The following is a 23,060-nucleotide window of genomic DNA, read 5'->3' as shown; positions in this document are numbered from 1 at the left end:
ATCAGATCCATAAACTTTCAAAGTTATGATGGGAATTCAACAGATATCCCCAATCCGGCCAAAGTTCATTGACCCTAAATGACCTTTGACCTTGATCATGTGACCTGAAACTTGCACAAAATGTTCAGTGATGCTTGATTACTATTATGTCCAAGTTTCATGAATCAGATCCATAAACTTTCAAAGTTATGATGGGAATTCAACAGATATCCCCAATTCGTCCAAAGTTCATAGACCCTAAATGACCTTTGACCTTGGTCATGTGACGTGAAACTCATGCAGGATGTTCATTGATACTTGATTAACCTTATGTCCAAGTTTCATGAACTAGGTCCATATATTTTCTAAGTTATGATGACATTTCAAAAACTTAACCTCAGGTTAAGATTGCGATGTTGATTCCTCCAACATGGTCTAAGTTCATTGACCCTAAATGACCTTTGACCTTGGTCATGTGACATGAAACTCTAATAGGATGTTCAGTAATACTTGATTAACCTTATGGCCAAGTTTTATTAACTAGGTCCATATACTTTCTAAGTTATGATGTCATTTCAAAAACTTAACCTCAGGTTAAGATTTGATGTTGACGCCGCCGCCGCCGTCGGAAAAGCGGCGCCTATAGTCTCACTTGCTTCGCAGGTGAGACAAAAACGGAATGTATAATACAATCAAACAAAATTTACTTTGCTATCTTAATTTGTAATATCAAATCAAGACTTTTATTCATCACTGACATATCACAGCATTCAGATTACATGGTACTGAAAAAAAAATGACACACCACTACGATAATTACATAAGGCTTTATTGCAATTGGTTGCAAGTTCTATAAAGTACTATCATACTGTTTATCCCTTAAGGTTAGAGCGGAGTGGGGGGGGGGGGGTAAAAAAAAGAACCAATTTATCTGCACGTTAGCAGATACCCCCAGCTTAATTGCCAGCAAGTCCAGCTATCTTCAGATACCCTAGACCAAAAGCTTCGGTCTCTGTTTTGTTGGTTGTTCAGCTGAACTCCGTTGGCTTCACTCACCAAATACAGAGACCGAAGTTCTAGCGCGATCTGTACAGGGGACTCAATGGCCATATGTTTATGTACTTAAGATCGGATAAAACGGGGAAGTGAATTTGCGCAACAGCCGAGGTAAGTCACTGTTTTTGTTCCTTTTAACTTCATTTTTCTCTGTTTTTTGGCAATTAATGCCAAGAGAGAATATATATTTGCATTTTGGTTGCATTAATTTCAAATTTTTTATTCATTAAAGACAAAAATTGAAGAGCCCCGACGGGGGGATTTTGCATTGCAAGTCCCCTAATGGTGGCTGCACGATAGCGAGCCGTCTGTGTACGAGAAGAAATAAAAAAAAAAATGTTAAAAAACTCCTCAAAACAGACGGCTGCCAGCTGTCTACAGATACCCCAGCTCAATTGCCAGCTTGTCCAGCTATCTACTGAGAAGAAGTGTTAATTTGCTTCGTAGGCAGTATGAAGTGAGATAGTGTTTAGACTTTCTGGTTTTCATAATCCGTAGGTTACTCATCATTTTTTTATACCAGAATTTCAAAATGTCCAACCCTCAACCCCCTGGTAACAAGCCGATACATACCGTTGATTTGATCGGGTACCTACTTTAAAGATCATATGTGCCCTATCTACCACCTAGAAATGCCTTAAAAATCAAGGAACAAATGGAGCAGTTACAGTAAAAAGAATCTATATTTCTTACTCTAAACCAGTATATTAACTGATTGCCATTAAAGACTTGTGCATTTTGTGTAGCTTATTGGAACTCTGTTTAGACAAGAGATTAACCTATCTTCAAATGAAAAGCATGAATGGAATGGACTATCAGCCGTCAAGAATGTTTTGTATCTTGAGAACAAATATAGACATTATGAAAAGTTTGATTTCAGCAATTCTTGGGTCTTTAAATTTTCAATTCATTGTGGGTCTTTTCATCTTATCTCATAATTTCTTGGTTGCAGTTGCAAGCTTTCAGCATAACTTTATGTGACATTAAATATGTAGACAAAAAAATTACAAATATTTGTAACAAATAAGAGATGGTGCTAAATAGCCCTGCATCATCACAAAGTCAAACTAGTCACAAAATGCCCATTCATTCATATTATCTAACATTCGAGTAGCACCTGGTCCATTTTCATAAAACTTGTTATTAATTGCAATTGCAAGAACTCTGTCGCAACTTCATCATCAGCCAATAATATGACATGATTTCAGAAGTTTATAACAGTAGCTTCTTTCTTTTTATATTGCTATTTCCCTGATTAAAATACATCCTAATAAATACAACAGATTGGTTGCACATATTAGAAAATGAGGTACAGCTCCCACATAGACCATGTTCATTGATGATAATGCCCACATGACATTGTATTCAACTCTCAGCCTTTTACGCCAAGTAGATATACACAGAGATGCCAACCTAATAAAAAACATTTCAGTATTCCAATCTGAAATCAGTATTTTGGTAAGAAAATCAGTATTATCACAGAAATACAATAGGACAACACACAAACTGAAACTTAAGAAATCAGTAATTTGCATGAAACCACCAGTATTCTTTCTCATATTTAAGTAATAATTACCGAAAACCAGTACTACATGTACTTGGCAACTCTGTATACATCATGGGAATATTTTATGAAGCCCATTAGCAAGTGATTTTTATTTACTGTTTTAAGCTACTGAAATCCTTGCATCTGATTGGCTCAGAGCTTCATAGTCAGTTGAAACCACTATTTGTTTCATAAAATGCTCCCCTGGAATTACAATTATACTTGTAGACTGATACAAGAGTCCACTGTACAGGGTAATTTCACATGCATTTTCTTCAATATTGACACTAGGATGCAACAAATAGGAATATAAACATAATAATAATAATAGGCATTCATATTGCGCCATCTATCTAGAAGTAATCTATTCCGAGGCGCATTGTTGTTGTTATTATTACCCCAGCTTTTAGCTCCAACAGCCTTTCAACACTCAGTGCATTTCAAGGAATTAATTCTGCTGGGTTCCCATTCACCTCATCTGGGTTGAGTGCAGCACAATGTGGGTTAATTTCTTGAAGGAAAACGGGCCAAGGCTGGGATTCAAACCCACATCCCTCTGATTGAGAGACGAGAGTCATAACCACTAGACCATGACGCCCCTTGAAATCTGATGAAAATGAAGGGGAGCATTTCATGAAAGGACTTGTCAGACATTTTATCCTATCCAACAAGTACTGTTTTAACCGACAGTTACTATGGCAACATTGCCTCTCAGCCAATCATAATCAAGGAAAGTTGTCAGGTGCTGGAAGGAAATGTTGATGCAACACCCCCTTCATGGTATTGATCATCTAACCATGACTGATCATTGGCTATGAACAGGTAGCCATATGAAAGCTAAGAATTTAGAACTGGAGACTTGTTTTGGTTAGGCAACAACTACAAAGGCTATGTCTGAGAACTGTTATCAACTCATAACCAATGCCTCTCGGAGTTCATGAAACGGAAAACCATTATTTAATTTCATACCAGCGTCCGAGAGCACATACTGTGTTGCTTCTTCTGAAGTCTGGAAAGCGGAAACCTACTATCACATATCTATTAGATATTGGCTGAAAAACACACAATCTCTTTAAACGAACACACCAGTATGAATGAATGGGCATTTGTTGACTTAACAAAAAGACATTAATTTACGACAATATTATTACTTAAGCTGGTTAGACTAGTTGGCGGGTAAAATCACCCTGCTGTATTTTTGAGCGATGATAACCCAGCTCTCATGATCTCGTCTACGAGGAGGAGGTTACTGGCGATGACGGTACTGTGGTAAGAGGAGAGAAACAAAATGTGAAATATAGTTATTAGAATATGAATATGAGTTCATAAATATATATATAGAACAATAAATACATCTAGAGTACACCAACCAAATCACTTCATCTCCTAAGAAGTATAAACTTTCACCGTGTTTGGCCAGTGATCGTACTGTACCTTATACAAAAGGTTTTAGATAAAGACAGAATACACACTACTGCAGTTTTAATGAGTATTAATTTAGGACAAGTAAGATAATTATTGTATATATTTCACTAAAAAAAATATTAAACTTATTTCAAGGAAAATGGGGAACATTTTTGTTAGAATCCTGGAGAGATGTGTAGTTAGTAACTCAAACTCCTCAGAATTTCTAGTGCCTTCACTGCCAAGTGATAAGGTGTGTGTATAATATTTTGTGTGCATGGACTGTTCAAGGAAGGCAAAAATAGTAAGAACAAATTGTGCATAGACCTAATCATGGGAATGTCACAACACTATTATGCACTTATATCTAATGTTGAAAATGGGGTAGAGAATGGGTGAATAAATAAATATATGATGACATTAAAGAGTCATGAATGATTTCAATATGTAGTCATACATTACTTACCATGAATGAAGAATCTGTTTCTTCACACAATAGTTATCCCAGATTCCTACTGTTGATGCAACTACTGCTTCACCTATCAACAAATAAAAAAAAGCTAAGAATTACTCTTAATTCATGCCATTTTTTTTTTAACATTTACATTTTACTCTAGAAGTTACATACTTGGCTTCAAGGAATCTATTCCTCCCAAGAAACCATTTACCTCCTATGGAAAATCTGAACCAATGATATATAGGAGTCGAGAAAAAAATATATTGAACTTCTGTAAAAGAAATGGTGCCAAACATACATCATGTACATATTCCCAAACAAGGTTTTGATTGTGTACTTGAAAATTTCAGAAATTCAAACTCATGAAATCAGATTATTTTGCAACTATAATTTTCCACCTTCACTGGGGAAATTTTCCCTGGTGGGTGTTTCATAAAGCAGTTCACAAGAGACAAATGACTTTACGCACGACTGGTGACCCCTTCTTATTGTAAACGATACATTCCTATGTCATTCATTTAGGACATAAGAACATGCTCCAGTCATTCCTTAAGTTGTGGGTAACTTTACCAAGTAAAAATTCCCAATCAAGGTTTTGATCATGTACTTCAAAATTTCAGAAATTCAAACTCACGAAATCAGATTATTTTGTAATGACAATTTTTCCCCTTCACAAAATCACAAGGGAAATTTCCCCTGGAGCGCCAGCATGCAAAGTCAATGGTAATTTGTTTAATCTAACAAATATAAAAAATCTCGATAACTGACCTGATGATATGTCGACCCCGACAGGTTGACCAGACTCTGCATACTCCTCTAGTAGCTTGACCATGGTCTCCTGGGCATCTAGACCAGAGTTCTGGGCCAGGACCTTGGGAATGACCAGAAGAGCCTCGGCATAGGCCTGGACACCAAGCCTAGCACGACCTTTGACTGTCTCCTTGAACTTCTGTAGGGCAGCATAGATGGCCACTTCAAGGGCACCTGCTCCTGGAACCACACAACCTGACAGGAAGGATTCACACAAAAGGGTACTCATCATATAATTCAAGACAATTCCTTTATATAATCAAACCTTTGTCTGAACCATATTATTCTCTTTGCTCACTTCACTCCATGAACTGCTCACATCATTAAACAAGTATAACACCTCGGAAAAACGGTGCCTAAAGTTTCGCTCTGCTATGCAGGCAAGACAAAAATATGAGCATGATAGCTTTTCATATGAAATTAGACATCTGCGCTTAATAATTTCTGTTAGGTCCAACAAAAAGGGGGTTGAGCGTACATACTTGATGGAGTTGCCCTAAAGAGAACTATTACAAAGCCATTAAACTTCAAGAGGAGATAAATAACAAAAAATAAAATAAAAAAAGTGAAAATCCACTCAGAATCACATGTGGCACAGCTCAAGGAGTTCTGATGCAATACATGATGCCATTGAATCTTTACATTTGGACCCACAACGATGCTGTTGCTTTCTACATTAAGATGTAAGATAATCAACAGTTACTGCTGAATCTGACGATCAACAAATATTTGCAATACAAAAATGAAAATTTAATTTGAAAAAAAAAAGGTTCAATCTACTATATTGTCTGCATAGGGAAACAACATTATATACATTAAAAATAGTCTAGTTCACAAAATGGTAACAGGACAGTTGATCCTGGGACAAGCACTCCTACGCTCAAGATATAGGGTGAGGTATAAGCATCATTGTTTTTGTTTTTTATTTAAAGGCATGGTCACACCGGCCGAGCGTTGTTGGAGCGGTAGGAAAAGAGGGTCGAATTTCGCTCTCAAAATTGGGGAAAAAAATCGAAAACAAAAAAACAACAATCGAAATTGAAAATGGTAAACGGTAGCGAGCAGTGATGATTTTTTTTCTCTCCGCTCCACGAGCGCTCCAACAACGCTCGGCCAGTGTGACCATGCCTTAAGATTAAAGTCAGAGTTAGCTTTGAAGTTCAAGTTCATGTTAGACTTAATGGCCCATATTCCAAATTCAGGTTTAACTTAGGCCATGGTCTAACTCTGTGCTAAAATTATGGGAAGCCAAAAGTGTCAAAATTTTTATTGAGATGTATGTTTTAAATGTTTACTCTACTCTTTCCCGGTTCTTTGATTGTGACAACAATTATCTATTCATGATTCCTAGACAATTGTGAATGATTTGAGAGTCAAATGAACTTAAATACTATATCTCTACTGTTAGTGATTTATGTCACAATTGGCTTTTCATACTTAAATCACAACTTTAAACCCGAGTTTGAATAAAACCTGACTTCAGAATACGGGCCCTAGTGTGGACTGTCGGTCTGATAAACTGCCACAGGAGCAAATGTCACAGAACCTACAAACTTGCTAAAATACGCAAATGAGAATGAGCATCAGCAAGAATTAACTTACCATCATCAATGGCATTCTTGACAGCTCTGAGACCATCATGAGTAGCATCTTTGATCTGGGTGAGGGTGTGTCTGTTTGGGCCCTTGATCATGATAGTCACTGATTGAGGGTTCTTGCATTCCTCGACAAATGTGTACTTGTCCTCTCCCTATAAATCACATCAATGAAGGAAATAATGAAATGAATGTTGAATGCTGTTCACATTGACCTCATACAAAACATGTTTATTATTCTCTTAGTTCATTTTTACAGACCTTGAACATTTTTGCTTTCTGTAATGGACTTTGATTTTACACTAATTAATTATTCCAATGATGGAGGGGAGGGGTGGGGCTGTTCTTAAGTTACATACAACTTTAAACATAACTGGTGACCCTTTCTTGTGGTATTACGATGCCTCAATATTTGCACATTATAATGGAAGTGCCTTTACAATAAGCCTCATCACATCTTGAAAATCCTTGATATTTCCGTTCAGATAACTTAGAAATTTGGAAATGCCAGATTTCAGCTGCAATGGGGATCAAAATGATTTTGGAAATCAGGTGATCATTGTCTTTGCGTGCTGGAGTTCTTGTAAGGTCATTATGCTGGAGTCATAAGAATCTAATTAAGCCCCCTACACAGATGGCCATCAGTCATTGGCAAAGTTTTTTGAATAGCTTTATAAAACACCACCCAGGGGGGCGTTTCATAAAGCTGTTCGTAAGATAAGAGCGACTTTAAGAACGACTGGTGAACCTTTCTTACGCGCTAAACCATCACCAATACAATATACCACTTACTGCATGAAGGGATCACCAGTCGTTCTTAACGTCGCTCTTAACTTACGAACAGCTTTATGAAACACCCACCCGGTCTTCATATGAATGAATGAAACTATGATACAAAGAATTTATGATATAGATAGTGGGTAAACTGAATATAATTACTAATAGGCCCCACAATAATGAATATTAACAGTGAATCATGTTGAATTAAAATTAGGAAATAAAAGAATCCTAATAAGAGCAATGTTATAACCAGCAATGTTTTCCTGGCTTTTTGCAGGGAAACACAATTTGAATGTTAAAGACTAAATATGACAAATCTCTAACCAGTACTACAACAGTTGGATAGATTTTTTTTATCAGTCAGTCTTTGAACACATACACTGTATTACACACCGGTAGTTTTTTCAAATCTTATATCATTCAATTCTTAAATCGTATAAGCAAAATTATATGACAATAGCCTGCTAAATACATTACAATAAAAGAACTCTGCAAAGGTTAGGATCTTTCTGATTCTGCTTACCAAGACATGCTCATAGACCAGTCCAGCTTCACCTAGAACTTCTGGGGTGAGATCATCAAAGGAGTTAACTGCCACACCACCACAGGCCAGGGGTAACCTGTTAATAATTTAAGAAAATGATCCCAACTTCAGTCTGATAATATAATTGGAGTAATTTACTAGTTAAGCTTCATTCAGAATGAGACAAATCTCACCAATATTCTTCTTAGTGTTTAGATATACAGACCTGCCAACCTCTGGGAATGAAAAATTGTTTTCTGTGATAAAAAAGTGTATTTTTCCCCCCAAAAGTGTATTTCGTAATGCGTGGCGCACTTGCTTAACGTAGCGCTCAAGCTGCATGCAAGCTAAAATGCGCACTTATCTAGCAGATGAAAAAAAAATTAAGATATGTATATCTCACCCTGGTTTTAACAAAATGATTGAAAAAAAAACAAGTTACCTGAAATTACATTGATCTTTATGAAATAGACATATAGAGATGATTTTTCTCAATAAATTACGATTTTGTAAAAAAGAAAAGAAAAAAAAAAAGATTTTTATTTTTACAAAAATATATTTTTCAAAGAAAAAACGTACTGCCGTATTTTGGTTGCAAAAACGTACTAAATACGCCAAAAACATACTGGTGGGCAGGTCTGGATATATGGTGAAACAAATCTACCACTTTTGCTAATATAATCCATTTACCTATCTTAAAACATTTTTCACACTCAAGTATTTGAATGGGTAGTGCGAGTTGCGTTGAAAAACTCATTACTATAATTCAAGGATTTAAATAGTTATAAGTGGAAACTCTGTAAAGATACATGTAATGCTATGCATGGTTGATTTAGTATGCACAAGTTTTTATAAAGAATTTTTTTTTGGCCCACAGATTTGTGTATTTTTCTTAATGCTACGCCTTGCAACAAAAACATTGCTTTCCTGTACATTTCTTAAGCCTCATACCCCATTAAGTTTGTACGCAAACATATTGCTAAACCTTGCCTCACCATGTCTGAATGAACCTTTTATTGTGCCAGGAATGACTAGGAGAAAACTGATTTCATTCCCAAGATATGAAATTTCAATGTTTAGATAAGTTCAGGGTTCAATTACAGAATACTACCCAAGTCCAAAAAAGTTTCTTCGTAAATTTAGAAACTTTCTTAGTGAAAGGCTGAAAGCTCCTGTAAAAATATTATTTACTCACACTTAGCCTCTCAATTCAATGTCCTAAGAAAGCAAGCCACGTTTACACACAAGTTTAAGTTGTGATAAGCACAACAAACAAAATCCAACGAATAATCATTGAAAGTATGCACCAACTAATTACTAGATAAATACTTAGAAAATTCCTAAGAAAGTAGCAAAACAATGTCATTCTGGAAGTCCTTATTTTCCAACAAGTACTAAAAAATTATTATCACACATGCTTATTCATTTTGGCAATGTTCAGCATACTCAGTTTCTGCCAAGAATTTGTGCTATGACATCATTTGGTTTATTCAACTAATCTATGTCAAAGCATACTAAATCTAGATCTCTGACAGTATGGTAGCAATTAACCCAGCTTTGAATAACTTTTTTGTTGACATAATTGTTCCTCGAGACTACATGCGTTAAGCTTTCAGTGAGCCTCTCATTCAAAGTTTATGATAAACCTACCTTTCCATGTTCCTTCTCTTGGCCCTACGTAGTGCCATGATACCTTCCTTAGCAAGCATATCCAATGATAGGGGATCAATACCCTGGTAAAAAATAACAAATTTAATTGTGTATTTATAATGTGCACTCTCCAACATTAATATCACAATAACCGATGACTGTATGATTAATTTTGTGTTATTCCCATTTCAAACAAATGAAATACATTTTGCATTGAAAACTATGCTCCACATCATGAGATGAATAATATTTTGACAAAGTTATACCAAGTGAGCACAACAAAGACAATGAAAAATTCAAATATATTAATTTCATTTTCATTAGATTCATGATACCTTCCTTAGCAAGTCTCATGATATTAGCAAGTTTCATAATACTTTCCTTAGCAAGTCTCATGATATTAGCAAGTTTCATGATACCTATTACTAACTGACAAACATTAATGACATCCAACCACAGTTTGAATCGAAATTCCAAACAAACTGCATGGAACTTAGTATTTTCATTAAGTATAGATTTGCGCACGCAGGATGTTAGAATCTCATTTTGTATCAAGTCCAACAAAGATAGATTCATAGGTCACCAAACCCTCAGAAACTTGATTCATTCCCACTTTTTCAATAAAAAAAAACACAATAAAGGTACTAAGATTATCCTTGGTTTTAACTGTCGAGTCACTGCTACGAACAGTTTTGGAGATAAATATATGTTTGAAGGTGCTTTTTATTGGGTCTACTGAGGTCTACAATGGCTGTACTGCAAGAAGGTCACTTAACCTTCAGCGACCGTCGTGACCAAGACTCCACCATACGTGTGAGAGCACATTTGTGGGAGGGAAATTAATGATACCGAAAACCGATGCAAAATGGTATCCCAACACTAATAAATACTGAGACATACAGTACCTTCTGGTTGATGACAACAAATCCTCTGTCGTTTCCCTCACAGACCTTCCTCTTGAGGTCAATCACCTTCTGAACCTTTTCATCGGTGAAAGCTCTTTCAGCCTGGACAAGCTTCTCCCTCTCCTCAGCAGACTTGTAGAAGAACCCGGCGTTTACCTCACTGAAAAAAAAGAGTAACAAAGACATATGCAATGAGGAATCATTCTTAAAGGGGAAGTTCACCCTGAGAAAAAGTTTATGTAAAAATAGCAGAAAAAATAATATAAAATATTGCCGAAGGTTTGAGATAAATTCATCAAATAATTAAAAAGTTATTAGAATATCAATTATTTGATTTGTGACGTCATATGCGAGCAGCATTCCTACATAGCGAATGGTGAAAAATCGATGAGATGTCATTTTTTCAGAAAATTGAGAATGGTTTTCACTGTACCTTTTGTATATAAATAGACAAATCATTTCACACCCGATCATGAATAGAAAACAAAATTAAGTTATCAAGAACCATAAAAAAATTGAAATTCATGCATTTTATATTACATAACACATGGGGCAGCTGCTCGTTTATGACGTCACAAATCCAAAACTTTGAACTCTAATAACTTTTTTACTCTTTAACGGATTTTCCTCAAACCTTCACCAATATTTTTTACTATTTTTTCTGCTTTTTTTACAACAAAGTTTTCTTCAGGGTGAACTTCCCCTTTAATCGTAAGTAAGCAATGTCATCAGGATTACCAATCAATGCCAGGTAAGACGCGGAACTGGAAACACAAAGGTTAGCTATTAATCATATGATTAATCATGCAGTTGATTTATAGGCTTGATTGTACATAATCATTGACGTAATCAAGCGTAAAAATCATCCCAAAATTGTGTGCAACAGGACCCTGGCTGGTTTGAAAGAGTACCTTATTCAAACGATAGGAACTACTGACTGAATGTTAAGATGGGTCCCTCATGGAAATCAATGTAATTATCCATTTCCCCCAACACATGTAACAAATATAAGAAACAACCAAATATAGATATGGAGATGATACATACTCAAGTTGAATTAGTTCAAATCATCTGACTAGCAATGACCGATCATAAGTATGTGGTAGACACATACTCATGGCACACACAAATATAAATCAGGTCCTCAGAACCCCAGGATATTCTAAAAGAATTGATCCTGTTCCATCAAATTTTATGGCAGAAACCTCATAAAAAAATTCTTAAAACTGCTCGGAAATGGTTCATGAAACAAATTTGTCAGTATATTTCTCTGACAACTGGTATAAGCTCCTTGAAACAACTTCCTCTGACTGGAGAACAAGTTTGTGGGAGAAAGTCACTTGCAATTCTTCACGAAACGCTCCCTACGTCATGCCTCCTAATAATCAAAACCGCTTATTTTCACTTGGCCAACAAGCAATTGGTCTAATTCTGAAATCATCCAACACCTTCATGGCTAAACACACTTTGTCTATGATCAATTTGGCCTAATTACCATAAGGTTAAACCAGCACTTAGTCAAATTACTCAACTTTGTCTAGTGTCATTTAGCCTCATGCCCTGATGGTCTATGTCTCCTTCCACGACTCATCATTTTCTTGCTATATTAAATGAAAATATGGTTAATAAATTGTTAATCTTACCATATGGCCTAAATGGCATTAGACCAAGTGGATATTAGACAACATGGGTATATCTTAACTGGATATGAGACAACACGATAAATGTGCTAAATGGCAGTTAGACCAACTGAGTAGTAGACAAACTAGACTTAGACCAAGTGGGATGAGGCAAAATGGAGAGTAGACACCCAAGTGAAGATCGAGCAGCAGTTCACCATCAAAACACTTGATAGGCATTACCTCTTCTCATATTCCATGGACACATTACAGGTGAGGATGAAAGACTTCTCCACACGTTTCTTCATGTTAGGATGCCTCCCTCCGTGGTCCATCACCAGGCCGCGCACCAGGGAGGTATCGGTATCACTGCGATGCTGCATCTGCATGATCTCAACCATGTGAAGATCAATGGGCTCGTTGGGCTTCTTGATGGCTAAAACTGCATCTACTACCACCTGTAAGAAATGAGGCCATGGAAATGCAGCTATAGATCTATGGTCTGTAATTTCAAAAATGTCTGGCAAAATATATTCAGAAAGCAACTTCTTAAATCATTTTCAATATAAACTTAAAGAATTCATGCTGAGCATTACCCAACCATATTTCATTTTGAAAAATTTGTTGATATGTACATGTACATAGGTGGAACACAACAAGTGGAATGCCTCTGGAAGACTCGCCTGCATTACGCAATTCAATATAGCAGCAGTGCGGACTTCGAAAACGACTATTGAATAATAAATCATTTACAAAAACGCCATTCATATAATAATAAAATACTACATCTATATTCATTTACCCTAAATGACATTTGACCTTGATTATGTGACCTAAAAATCGTGCAAAACAATAGGTGATACTTGATCAACCTTTTGTCCTTGTTCATGAACAAGATACGTAAACTTTCAGTTATGATGGCAATTCAACACCCAACATGGCCAAAGTTCATTGACCTTAAATGACCTTTGACCATGGTCACTTGACCTGAAACTCATGCAGGAAGTTGAATGATATTTGATTATTCTTATCTCTAAATCTTATGAGCTAGATCCATAAATGTTCAAGATTATACCATTACAACCAACATGATAAAAAGTTTGTTGACCCTGAATGACCTTTGACCTTAGTCATGTGATCCGAAACTCAGGTAGGATGTTAAGTGAAACACCATTATCCTTATGTCCAACTAGATCCATAAACATTTCCCATTCCTGTGTTCAAATATAATGCATATTATTACATTAGTTATATCACACTAATGGATGTGCTTAGTCAACGAGATAACACTTGAAGTTTCAGGTAATCGTTGACACTTGTGCATGTGGACTTTTTGTGAAAGACCCCCGGGTATAATACAAAATAAATATCCTCACCTCTGTGAGGAGATCAGCGAGCTGAGGATGGACCTTGGTGCGGAGTGAAGTACGTGCCACATTGATGAGAATATCCCTGTTAATCTCCTGGGAAACCTTTATATCATCAAGGGTCTCCAATGCCTTTTCTTTGGCCAACTCAAAGCCCTCAGTCACAATGCGTGGATGAAGTCCCTAGAGTACATGAAGAAAGAAGATTGTCTCTTATTTGGGTAAAAACATAGGATTACTTGGGCCTTATTTCTGGTAGTCAAAGTCCTTGGTCACAATGCATGGATGCAGTCCACAGAAGCACATGAAGAAAACCTTTTTCTGATTTGGTTTAAGCCCATAAGCACAGAAAAATCCACTCCAACAAGTTGATGTTAAAGAGAGAGGGGGGGGGGGGGGGGGGTGGTAGGCAAAAATTCACTGAAAATTTCATCAAACTTTAATGAAAATATTCTCACTGAACTCATGCTGTATGTAAGCACAACATGGTGAAATGTTTACATCTCTTTTGTATCTGAATTCATGAAATCTAGAATATTGCTATTTTGATGGATTACACAATGACTCCCAAAAGAATACAATCAGGGAATGTTTCCTTACCTCAGCGATGAAGAGATCAGCTTGCTTGAGAAGCTCTCCAATGATGAGGACATTGGAGGTTGTTCCATCTCCAGTGATATCATCCTGAGCAGTTGCAACCTTTGCTATCATGGATGCAGTGGGGTGTTGAATTTGCTGTGAAATGATTAAGAAATGGGAAATATTGAAAAATCAATAAGCCTCCTACCAACACTAAGCACTCAAAATAGTATACAATTTCTATTGTGAATACTAGCTTATCTTCTTTTATTTTTTCATTTTTTTTTTTTGGGGGGGGGAATATTTTACATGTACTTACATTTGCTCCTCCTTCTTTTAGGATAGTCACTCAACTGCATGGTTCATATAACTGAGCTGCAGTAAAATTGTTTTGAACAAACTGCTAATATATTGTGAAAAATCACATGAAGACCCCCCCAAAAAAAAAAGACCGCCAAAATATCAACAATCATATTTATAAACATATCACACACAGAGAAAATATACAAGAATATTACCATTTCATGCAGCAAAACATTGCCATCCTTAGTGAGCTTGATGTCTCCACTTCCAGAAACCAACCTGGTAAAAAAAAAAAAAAAAACAAGGCCAAACTAAGTTACAGTATAGCTTCATTACAGTGGAGTCAAAATAAATCAATGTTCAAACAGACATTGAAAAGTTGGCAGCTCTACTGCCAACTTGGATTAAAAAAATACTTGCATCTGCCGATAGATATCAGGAATCGCAAAATATTTGTTTTAATCAATAAATATCATATAAATTCTTTATGATATTTATCAATCGAAACAAATATTTTACGAATCGTGATATTAATTGGCAAATGTATTTTTAAAATCTAAGTTGCAGCTCTGCACGCATGTGTTACCGTGTGTATCTAGGTATCAATAACAAAAGAAATGAAAATGAAGACGTAAACAGACGGGGTAAGTGAACGCTCTTGCTCTTAACTTCTTTCAATTTTAATACTTTTTATTTAATGAAAATTACTAAAAAATTAAAAAAATGGGAGTAAACATAAAACTTGCCCATGTACATAACTTTGGGCGAAAAACAAAAAATAAAATTGGTGATTTAGGTCTAGTTTCAACACGGGTAATCCTGGCCTCCATGGAGAGGCATGTGAAGCAAATCCAGGCGTTAGGGGAGTGATATACGTAGTAGAGTATTAAACTTTCACTCCCCAGACGCCTCCAGGCTATCCAGGCTAGGTAGACGTCACTAGCCAGGCGGCTTCTTGCTTCCTATTGTTCTTCGCCAACGTTACAGATGCGTGCGTCGGGTAACGTTGGCGAAGAACAATAGGAAGCAAGATGGCAGCGAAAACATCGGGCAAGCCTCTTCCGTCTTTTCACAATATTTTTCTTATTTTTTGATGGATTCTTGTTCAAAAAATAACGAGAGTGTAGAAATGTCAGACATGAAATTTTATCCCATGTACATGATTTAGGGCTAGATCTTTTAGAAGGAAAGTAGAAATCTCGGGGGTGAAAGTTTCAGGTTTGGCTTCCGTCGTGTGGGTCAATGACCAGGAAGACCTGGCTTCGTATGTGAGTAAGCTTACGTTAGTAAATGATTTTTACTCGCTAGAAGCCTCCTGGCTAGACGTGATGGCGTGCGAAGGCGGTCGGCCAGTGCGTATAATCTAGTGAATAATGCTACTTTTTCTCTTTTTTTCTGTCGCAGTATCGGCCGGGTCCCGATGCGTGAGTATCACGCACAATGCGTGAGACTTGGTAGCTCTTACTGCGTCTGATTTTTGGCAAAAAACAAGCCTCTGGAAGTATTAGGCATAGTAAGTAAATAATTTCCATTTCATTTAGGCCTACCATAATTTTTTCGATTCTATTTCTAATTCCTCTAAATTTCTATTTTTTGTGACATTCATAATCATATTCAACATTTGTATGATTCCTATTTTATTTGGTTCAAGGATTGTATTTTGTTTTGGTACAATTATGCTTAATTGTCCGATATTTGGGAATTTTACTCTACTTTGTGCCAAACTAATGTTGTAAGTTAGAGCAATTACAGGATCGGAGTTCGGTTCAGAAGTTTTGCTCCTAAAATCGGAATCGGTTCGGATATCGGATCGGAATATATTCAAAAACAAAAAAATACATTAAAATTTGTATGTGGCCGGCGCGTGGACAAATGCGGCACGCTACACTGATGGCAGAATTTGTTTTGATCTCAGACAAAAGCGGAGGAAGAAGATGATGAGTTGTTTTGATCTCCGACATAATCGGAGGAAGGAAAATAAGATAATGACGTTCCAGCGCGCGACACTACCGCCGATCAACGATAGGCCTCTTCTCTACAACATCGTGGTGATGGCGGAGTCCGTCGTGAAGTTTTAGAGGCCGCATTTCTTACCGAAAAAGACGCACTATTATCCAAAGTTGTTTACGATGATATTCACCTTCTCTACAATATCGTAGTGATGGCGGAGGACCGGAGGTAATCGTAAACTCTTAGAGGTCGCATGACCTCCCGAAAAAGACGCATTATTATCCAAAGTTGTTTACCATGATATTCACCTTCTCTACAACATCGTGGTGATGGTGGCATCCGTCGTGAACTTTTAGAGGTCGCATTACTTACCGAAAAGGACGCACTACTATCCAAAGTTGTTTACCATGATATTCACCTTCTCTACAACATCGTAGTGATGGCGGAGGTAATCGTAGACTCTTAAAGGTCGCATGACCTCCCGAAAAAGACGCATTATTATCCAGAGTTGTTTACCATGATATTCACCTTCTCTACAACATCGTAGTGATGGCGGAGGTAATCGTAAATTCTTAAAGGTCGCATGACCTCCCGAAAAAGACACATTATTATCCAGAGTGGTTAACCATAATATTCATCTTCTCTACAACATCATAGTGATGGCGGAGGTAATCGTAAACTCTTAAAGGTCGCATGACCTCCCGAAAAAGACGCATTATTATCCAAAGTTGTTTACGATGATATTCACCTTCTCTACAACATCGTAGTGATGGTGGAGGTAATCGTAAAATCTTAAAGGTCGCATGACCTCCCGAAAAAGACGCATTATTATCCAGCAGTAGAGGCGCACGGCCAATACGGGAGACTCACTCCAATAGGGGAGACAATCTCCCACATTGGAGACTTGCTTTGCAAAAGGACAAAAGAAACAACACCAACAAAAGCATGATTTTTTCCACCCAAAATTTTGTCTCACTGAGGTCAGAAGCCCATTTGTTTTGTGTGTGATTGACAACAAAAATCCTTATCAAAACAAAAGTAGACGGTGAATTTTTAAAGTAGACGGTGAAAAGGGGTAATTTGTCATGAGGAATCTGCTTATCACATTTTTATTTGCCGCCAAGGTAATCCTTTTGCCGCAAATGTAAACAAAGGAAATTAGTCTCCAAAACTGGAGACTGTCTCTGAAATTGGATACACAAATTCTTTACAAAAAAGTCTCTGATATTGGAGATAATTTCCCACATTGGAGACAGTCTCCAATATTGGCCGTGCGCCTCTACTGTCCAGAGGGGTTAACCATGATATTCACCTTCTCTACAACATCGTAGTGATAGCGGAGGTAATCGTAAACTCTTAGAGGACGTATAGTCAGATAGTCCTAAATATTACCGCGCATGTCAGCGTGTTCAACTAAATCTTATTTGCCTCCGCTTCTTCCTCCATTTTTGTCAGAGATCAAAACAAATTACCACCAATTATTATCATCATCGTTTTGTTCTTCCCCGATTATGTCGGAGATCAAACAAATCATAATTTTTTTTCTCCACCTGCCTTTCCGCTAATATCGGAGATAAAAACAAATCATAATTTTCTTCCCCTTTATCTTCTTTTCCTTCCACTGCTTTTGTCTGAGATCAAAACAAATCACCAGCGTATTTTGACGTGATTTTTATTGACAAATGCAAGTATTTTTTAAATCTAAGTTGCAGCTCTGCACGCGTGTGTATCTAGGTATCATAACAAAAGAAATCAAAATGGCTTCGTCAACAGACGGGGGTAAGTGAACGCTATTGCTCTTAATTTCTTTCAATTTTACGACTATTTATTTAATGGAAAATTTAAAAAATACAATCAAATGGGGGTAAACATAAAACTTGCCCATGTACATAACTTTGGGCGAAAAACTATAACTAAAATTGGTGATTTAGGTCTAGGGTTCACCATGGGTAATCCTGTCCGACACGCAAAGGCATGTACGGTGATTCCTGGCGTTAGTGGGGAGTGAGCTACGTACAGTATATAACTTTCACTCCCCACAACGCCCCTGGCTACTATTGGAGAGCACTCACACATTGTACGAGGTTAGTATGTACTAACCTCGTACAATAGACCATGTTTGACCCTGGATTTCAAAGTAGTCGGCAAACATCGCTTCATTGCTGAAGTAATATTTGCCGAAACTCCCTCTCGCTACGCACCGGGGCTCTTGCCGGTAAGTAGCAATAGATTAAAGAAATATGAAAATAATAATAAAATAATAATCATTAAAAAAAAACAAATTTCGCTTACCTCGGCCTCGTAAGTGACTTCGCTTGTCTCTTCCACGGAAATACAAGGAAGCCCGTTGGTGGCGCTAATAATTTCACAAACTTGATTCAGCTCCTCGGTAATTTTATAACTGTATCTAAATTCTTTGAATGCGCAATCCTTATGATTAATTTACTAATTATGGGCACCAATGAATGAAATACCTTCAAAAACATAATTAAAGATTTTCATTGGTGATGATAACACTTATTTGCAATGAATTTAAAAAGATGACTAATAAAAAAAATGAAAATAATATACATGCCTGGAAAGAAACCAGCAGTACAGGATTTAACGAACGTAAATAATACGTATACGGTAAGCCTGAGTCGAATCGATTTTAAAATCGGTGTTCGATCGATGTCATCGAACACCGGTGCAGATTTTGCAAAATCGGTGCATCGAAAAAAAAAAAAAAAATACGTCGGCCGGCCGATTCGTTTGGTTTACACAATCAGTCATCAAAATATCAGTAATGTCCAACTTTACTACTACTTACTTGATTTCTATTGCCCCCAAAATGAAACCGAATGAGTAATTATGATGCTATTCACCATTAATTTGAAGTTTATTTCGATCATAGTTCGAGTCTTACTCGTCTGCTCGTGCCGAGATAATTTATGCACGATGAATTCATGAATGGAAGTCATGGCCATCGATCGTGCATGCGCAGTACTGTTCTTTAATCAAACCAGAAAATGGCCGGAAATTGACGCGATCAACGTAAAATAAATCTTGCTTTCATGAACAATATTAAAATCATGACCATAGAACATTATTTAATCGTAATATTTAACCATAATTTGCATATGATAATCATTAATATGAATTTAGAGCTTGATGTGAAACGTTTGTATTTCGTTTCAATTTTCAATGGCGGACATCTCATGACGATCGACTTGACTTCTTGAGTCGAGCTAGTGCACTTGTAATTGTCTAAAAAAAATAATCATCACGTCAGGATTGATTCTCGAACATTGTCTACATGCAAAAACTCTGTTCAAGTTCGTAATATCACCATATAATAACATTTTACATGACAAAACAGAGTAAATTGCGTTTGATATTTTTTCCCATCAATTTGAAGCTAGGTTGTGCCCAACTTTGAGCTCTGATTTCATGAATGGGAAAATATGTCATACGTCATCAAACACGCATGCGCATTGTGCTTATTTTCTCGGAGCTTGGAGGAGACGTCCAGAGATGGAATAACAATAGAAATAATCCCAGTATTATTTCTTCCATATGAACATAACATACTTTGCTGACATCGTCAATATTCTTAGTATGACCATAAAATCTTGTTAAATCGTAATAATTTAGATGAATTTAGGGCTCGATTCGAAACATTCGTATTTATTTTGATCGCATGCTCAATTGCGTCTAAAAAAACTGGATTGTCATTATCAGGATTAATTCTTGAACATCGTCATAACTCATATTGCACAATCTTTCCTCACTATCGTTATATCAGCATTGAATAGCAATTCAAATGACCAACCAGAGAAAATTACGTATTTATTCCCATAAATTTATTTGGAGCTCATTTTGGATCCAACTACACAATCTCAGGCAAGTTACAGCGCTCTCCGTTGATTGCAATTGTTTGCTGGCGCTGACGTCAAGCACGCCTGTCGTTTCGGGAGAGTGAGTGTACGGAGCTGCGGACGGGGCTGGTGAATGGACTGCGAATGCTAGTCGACCGAAAATCATTCGGATCGACTCTGCGTGATTCATGTCTTTATTATTGTTTCATTTTAAACTTATATGTTGTCATCTGCAAATATCATTGTTGAAGATATTTTGGGAAGAATTCTGCTTTGGTCCCCGGCCTTTTTTGTGTGTTTTGTGATCATGGAAAATACAAACGAACTTTGCTCTGTCATCTGCTTGTGCAACGCTCACCCGGCCAACGCCAGCGCATATCGTCAGTGCGTAGTGCAGTGCAATATGCAAAGCGCATCGCATCGACGCAAAAACAAGACTAAATTTTCCCCGCCTTCAATATTCGATGCATCGATGTTCGATCGATTTAGAGCTGTCGAACACCGGTTTTCAAAATAATCGATATGACTCAGGCTTAGTATACGGTATCCCAAAGTCTATACAATGAAAAGATTGGACACTTCACGGACTTCGCGTAATGCCTTGCGTCGATTTGCGTGTAGAAGTAGTGTAGGTGCCTAGTCTTTCCCTTGTCGTGTCTTTGATATGAATATAAATCGCGCGCCCTCTTTAGGCGAAAATTGATATCCGCGCTGAGCAGTTTTCATCTCCGTAAAATCTTCACTAAAGATCAAGAAAATATACATGTTTTTTAAAAGAAACTTCAAGGAGAAGTCACGGAAGGATCTAAATGATTCGGTAAGTGTCATAGCAGAATGTGATATATAAAATTTTAAGTAATATTTTATGTGGGCAAAAGCCCAGAAAAGTTTAACTGTGTCGTGTGTGTCGCGTTGCATTCGACTGATATTCCTTCGCACGCGAGATGCTTTGAACCCATGGGTGATTGGAGAGAGTCTCCCATATTGGCCGTGTGCCTCTACTGGTCAAAAATCGGAGTTCGGAAAAATGTAGAAAAAAGGGGAAAATCGGATCGGGAATTGGAATAAAAATCGGTTACAGCATTATGCCACATCATTAAATTCCTTCCAACACAATATCAGTACATGGACTCAACGCACACACAAACTCTGAGTCTGACACGGGACAGACACTGCTTGCTTTCATACGGGAAAGTTCTGGCAGGCATTCGAGCCTAATTCAGACCCTTTCGACGAGCGATTGCTCGCAGAGAACACTGAAATAAAGCGATGATTCTTACATTTTTATGGTCCCTTTTGGTCCAAGGTTGGTTCGTAGGACATCTTGAAGTCCTCTAGCTGCACTTGTGTTAACTGCAAGAGCCTGTGCTGCTCTGGCTACTTCGGCTTTCGGATTCAAAGCTTTAATTGCGGCCATGCTGGTTATTTTTTTTCTGATCAATATCTCTGGCGAGCGTTACCATGTGTTTCGCAGTTCCCGAATCCTTATATCATTGGGGCGCATTGATTCCTTATTTGGTGGCACGTTGCTTTTGTGCATCAGCGAAAAGTAAGATCACTCCCAATTCTAGAACGATCTTTTATAAAAAGTTTTAGAGGGAGGGAGAGAGAGATCAGGGAAGGATTGAGTTTCAATTTCAAATACAGGTTCACATTAAGTTTCCTAAAGTAATAGACATTCACAAATAATGATATTTCATATTGCCCACTATTTAATATATACATAGGCGGATCCAGGGGGCCGAAGGGGTCCGCCCTCTATTGGCGGAGCAAAACAGAGGGGAAAAGAGAGAAGAAAGAAGCGGAGGAAGACGGGAGGAAGACGAGTAAATAAAATAAGATTCAATTCAATTCTTTATTTCATTTCCATTCAAAACATAATATAAAGTAATATAAATTAATACAAATCAAGTACAGTTTTACAGAAGGGCATATTTACTTCGTAAAAACCCCCAGTATAATATACAGCATAAATGGAAATGAGGGGTCATTCATGCTCGGGGGGGGGGGGGTCCACTAAAAAGCAAAGCTTGTAAAGTGTGCATCCCCTTGGAAATGAAGAAAATATAGTCAACTTATTCTTATATGCGTACATGTATTTATAACAGGAAAGAAAAAAGAGAAGGAACAAAAGAAATCATATTTGTAAACATAATTACTGAACAAATGCAAAGCTTTTCACACAAAGAGGTCTTCGTTGTAAAGGATGTTGCGCAAGACATAAGAAAAAAAGAGAGAGGGGATGACAAGACACTAGAAGACAAGACAAAACAAGAGACAGGACAAGACAAGATAATAACTATTTTTTTAACGGAGGAAAACTAAGACAGGAAAGGGCTGACCACGAACCAGCTTGATCTGGTGAAATAACAAAAGATGATATAATTGGACAATATCAGATGAAAAAAAGATAAAACAATAAAAGTGAAAAAGTAAGGATTATAGTCAAGATTATAATCAAGTGTTAGTTCCATTCCGACGTATAGGAAGTAAGCAGTATAAGTTTGAGTTTACATTTGAATGAATTTAAGGAGACATTGGCCCGTATTCTGATGGTCTAAGTGTGGTAATATATATAAACTGCCATATTTAAACCTAGGTTTAAGTTTCGTATTCTGATAGCAAGGTTTAATTTAAGATGTCAAGGACTAGGTCTAATTTTAAATCTTGCCAGGCTATA

At 37.0% G+C, this 23,060-nt stretch overlaps 1 protein-coding gene across 1 annotated transcript; it reads right to left on the bottom strand.

The window, feature by feature from the left end:
• Positions 1-1,482: 1,482 nt before the first annotated feature.
• Positions 1,483-21,854, bottom strand: LOC121408416 (T-complex protein 1 subunit zeta-like). The gene is made up of 12 exons (XM_041599893.1): positions 21,661-21,854; positions 14,789-14,852; positions 14,292-14,426; positions 13,701-13,874; positions 12,568-12,782; positions 10,706-10,865; positions 9,801-9,883; positions 8,151-8,247; positions 6,855-7,002; positions 5,211-5,447; positions 4,452-4,524; positions 1,483-3,845 (listed from the first exon to the last, which is right to left on the bottom strand). Exons 1-12 carry the CDS (start codon positions 21,795-21,797, stop codon positions 3,764-3,766), a joined length of 1,605 nt encoding a protein of 534 aa, XP_041455827.1. The 5' UTR covers positions 21,798-21,854; the 3' UTR covers positions 1,483-3,763.
• Between the last annotated feature and the right edge of the window lie 1,206 nt (positions 21,855-23,060).

Source organism: Lytechinus variegatus, chromosome 2 (genome assembly GCF_018143015.1).
Source record: "Lytechinus variegatus isolate NC3 chromosome 2, Lvar_3.0, whole genome shotgun sequence".
Lineage (NCBI taxonomy): Eukaryota > Metazoa > Echinodermata > Echinoidea > Temnopleuroida > Toxopneustidae > Lytechinus > Lytechinus variegatus.
This window is presented reverse-complemented; position numbering and strand designations above follow the sequence as displayed.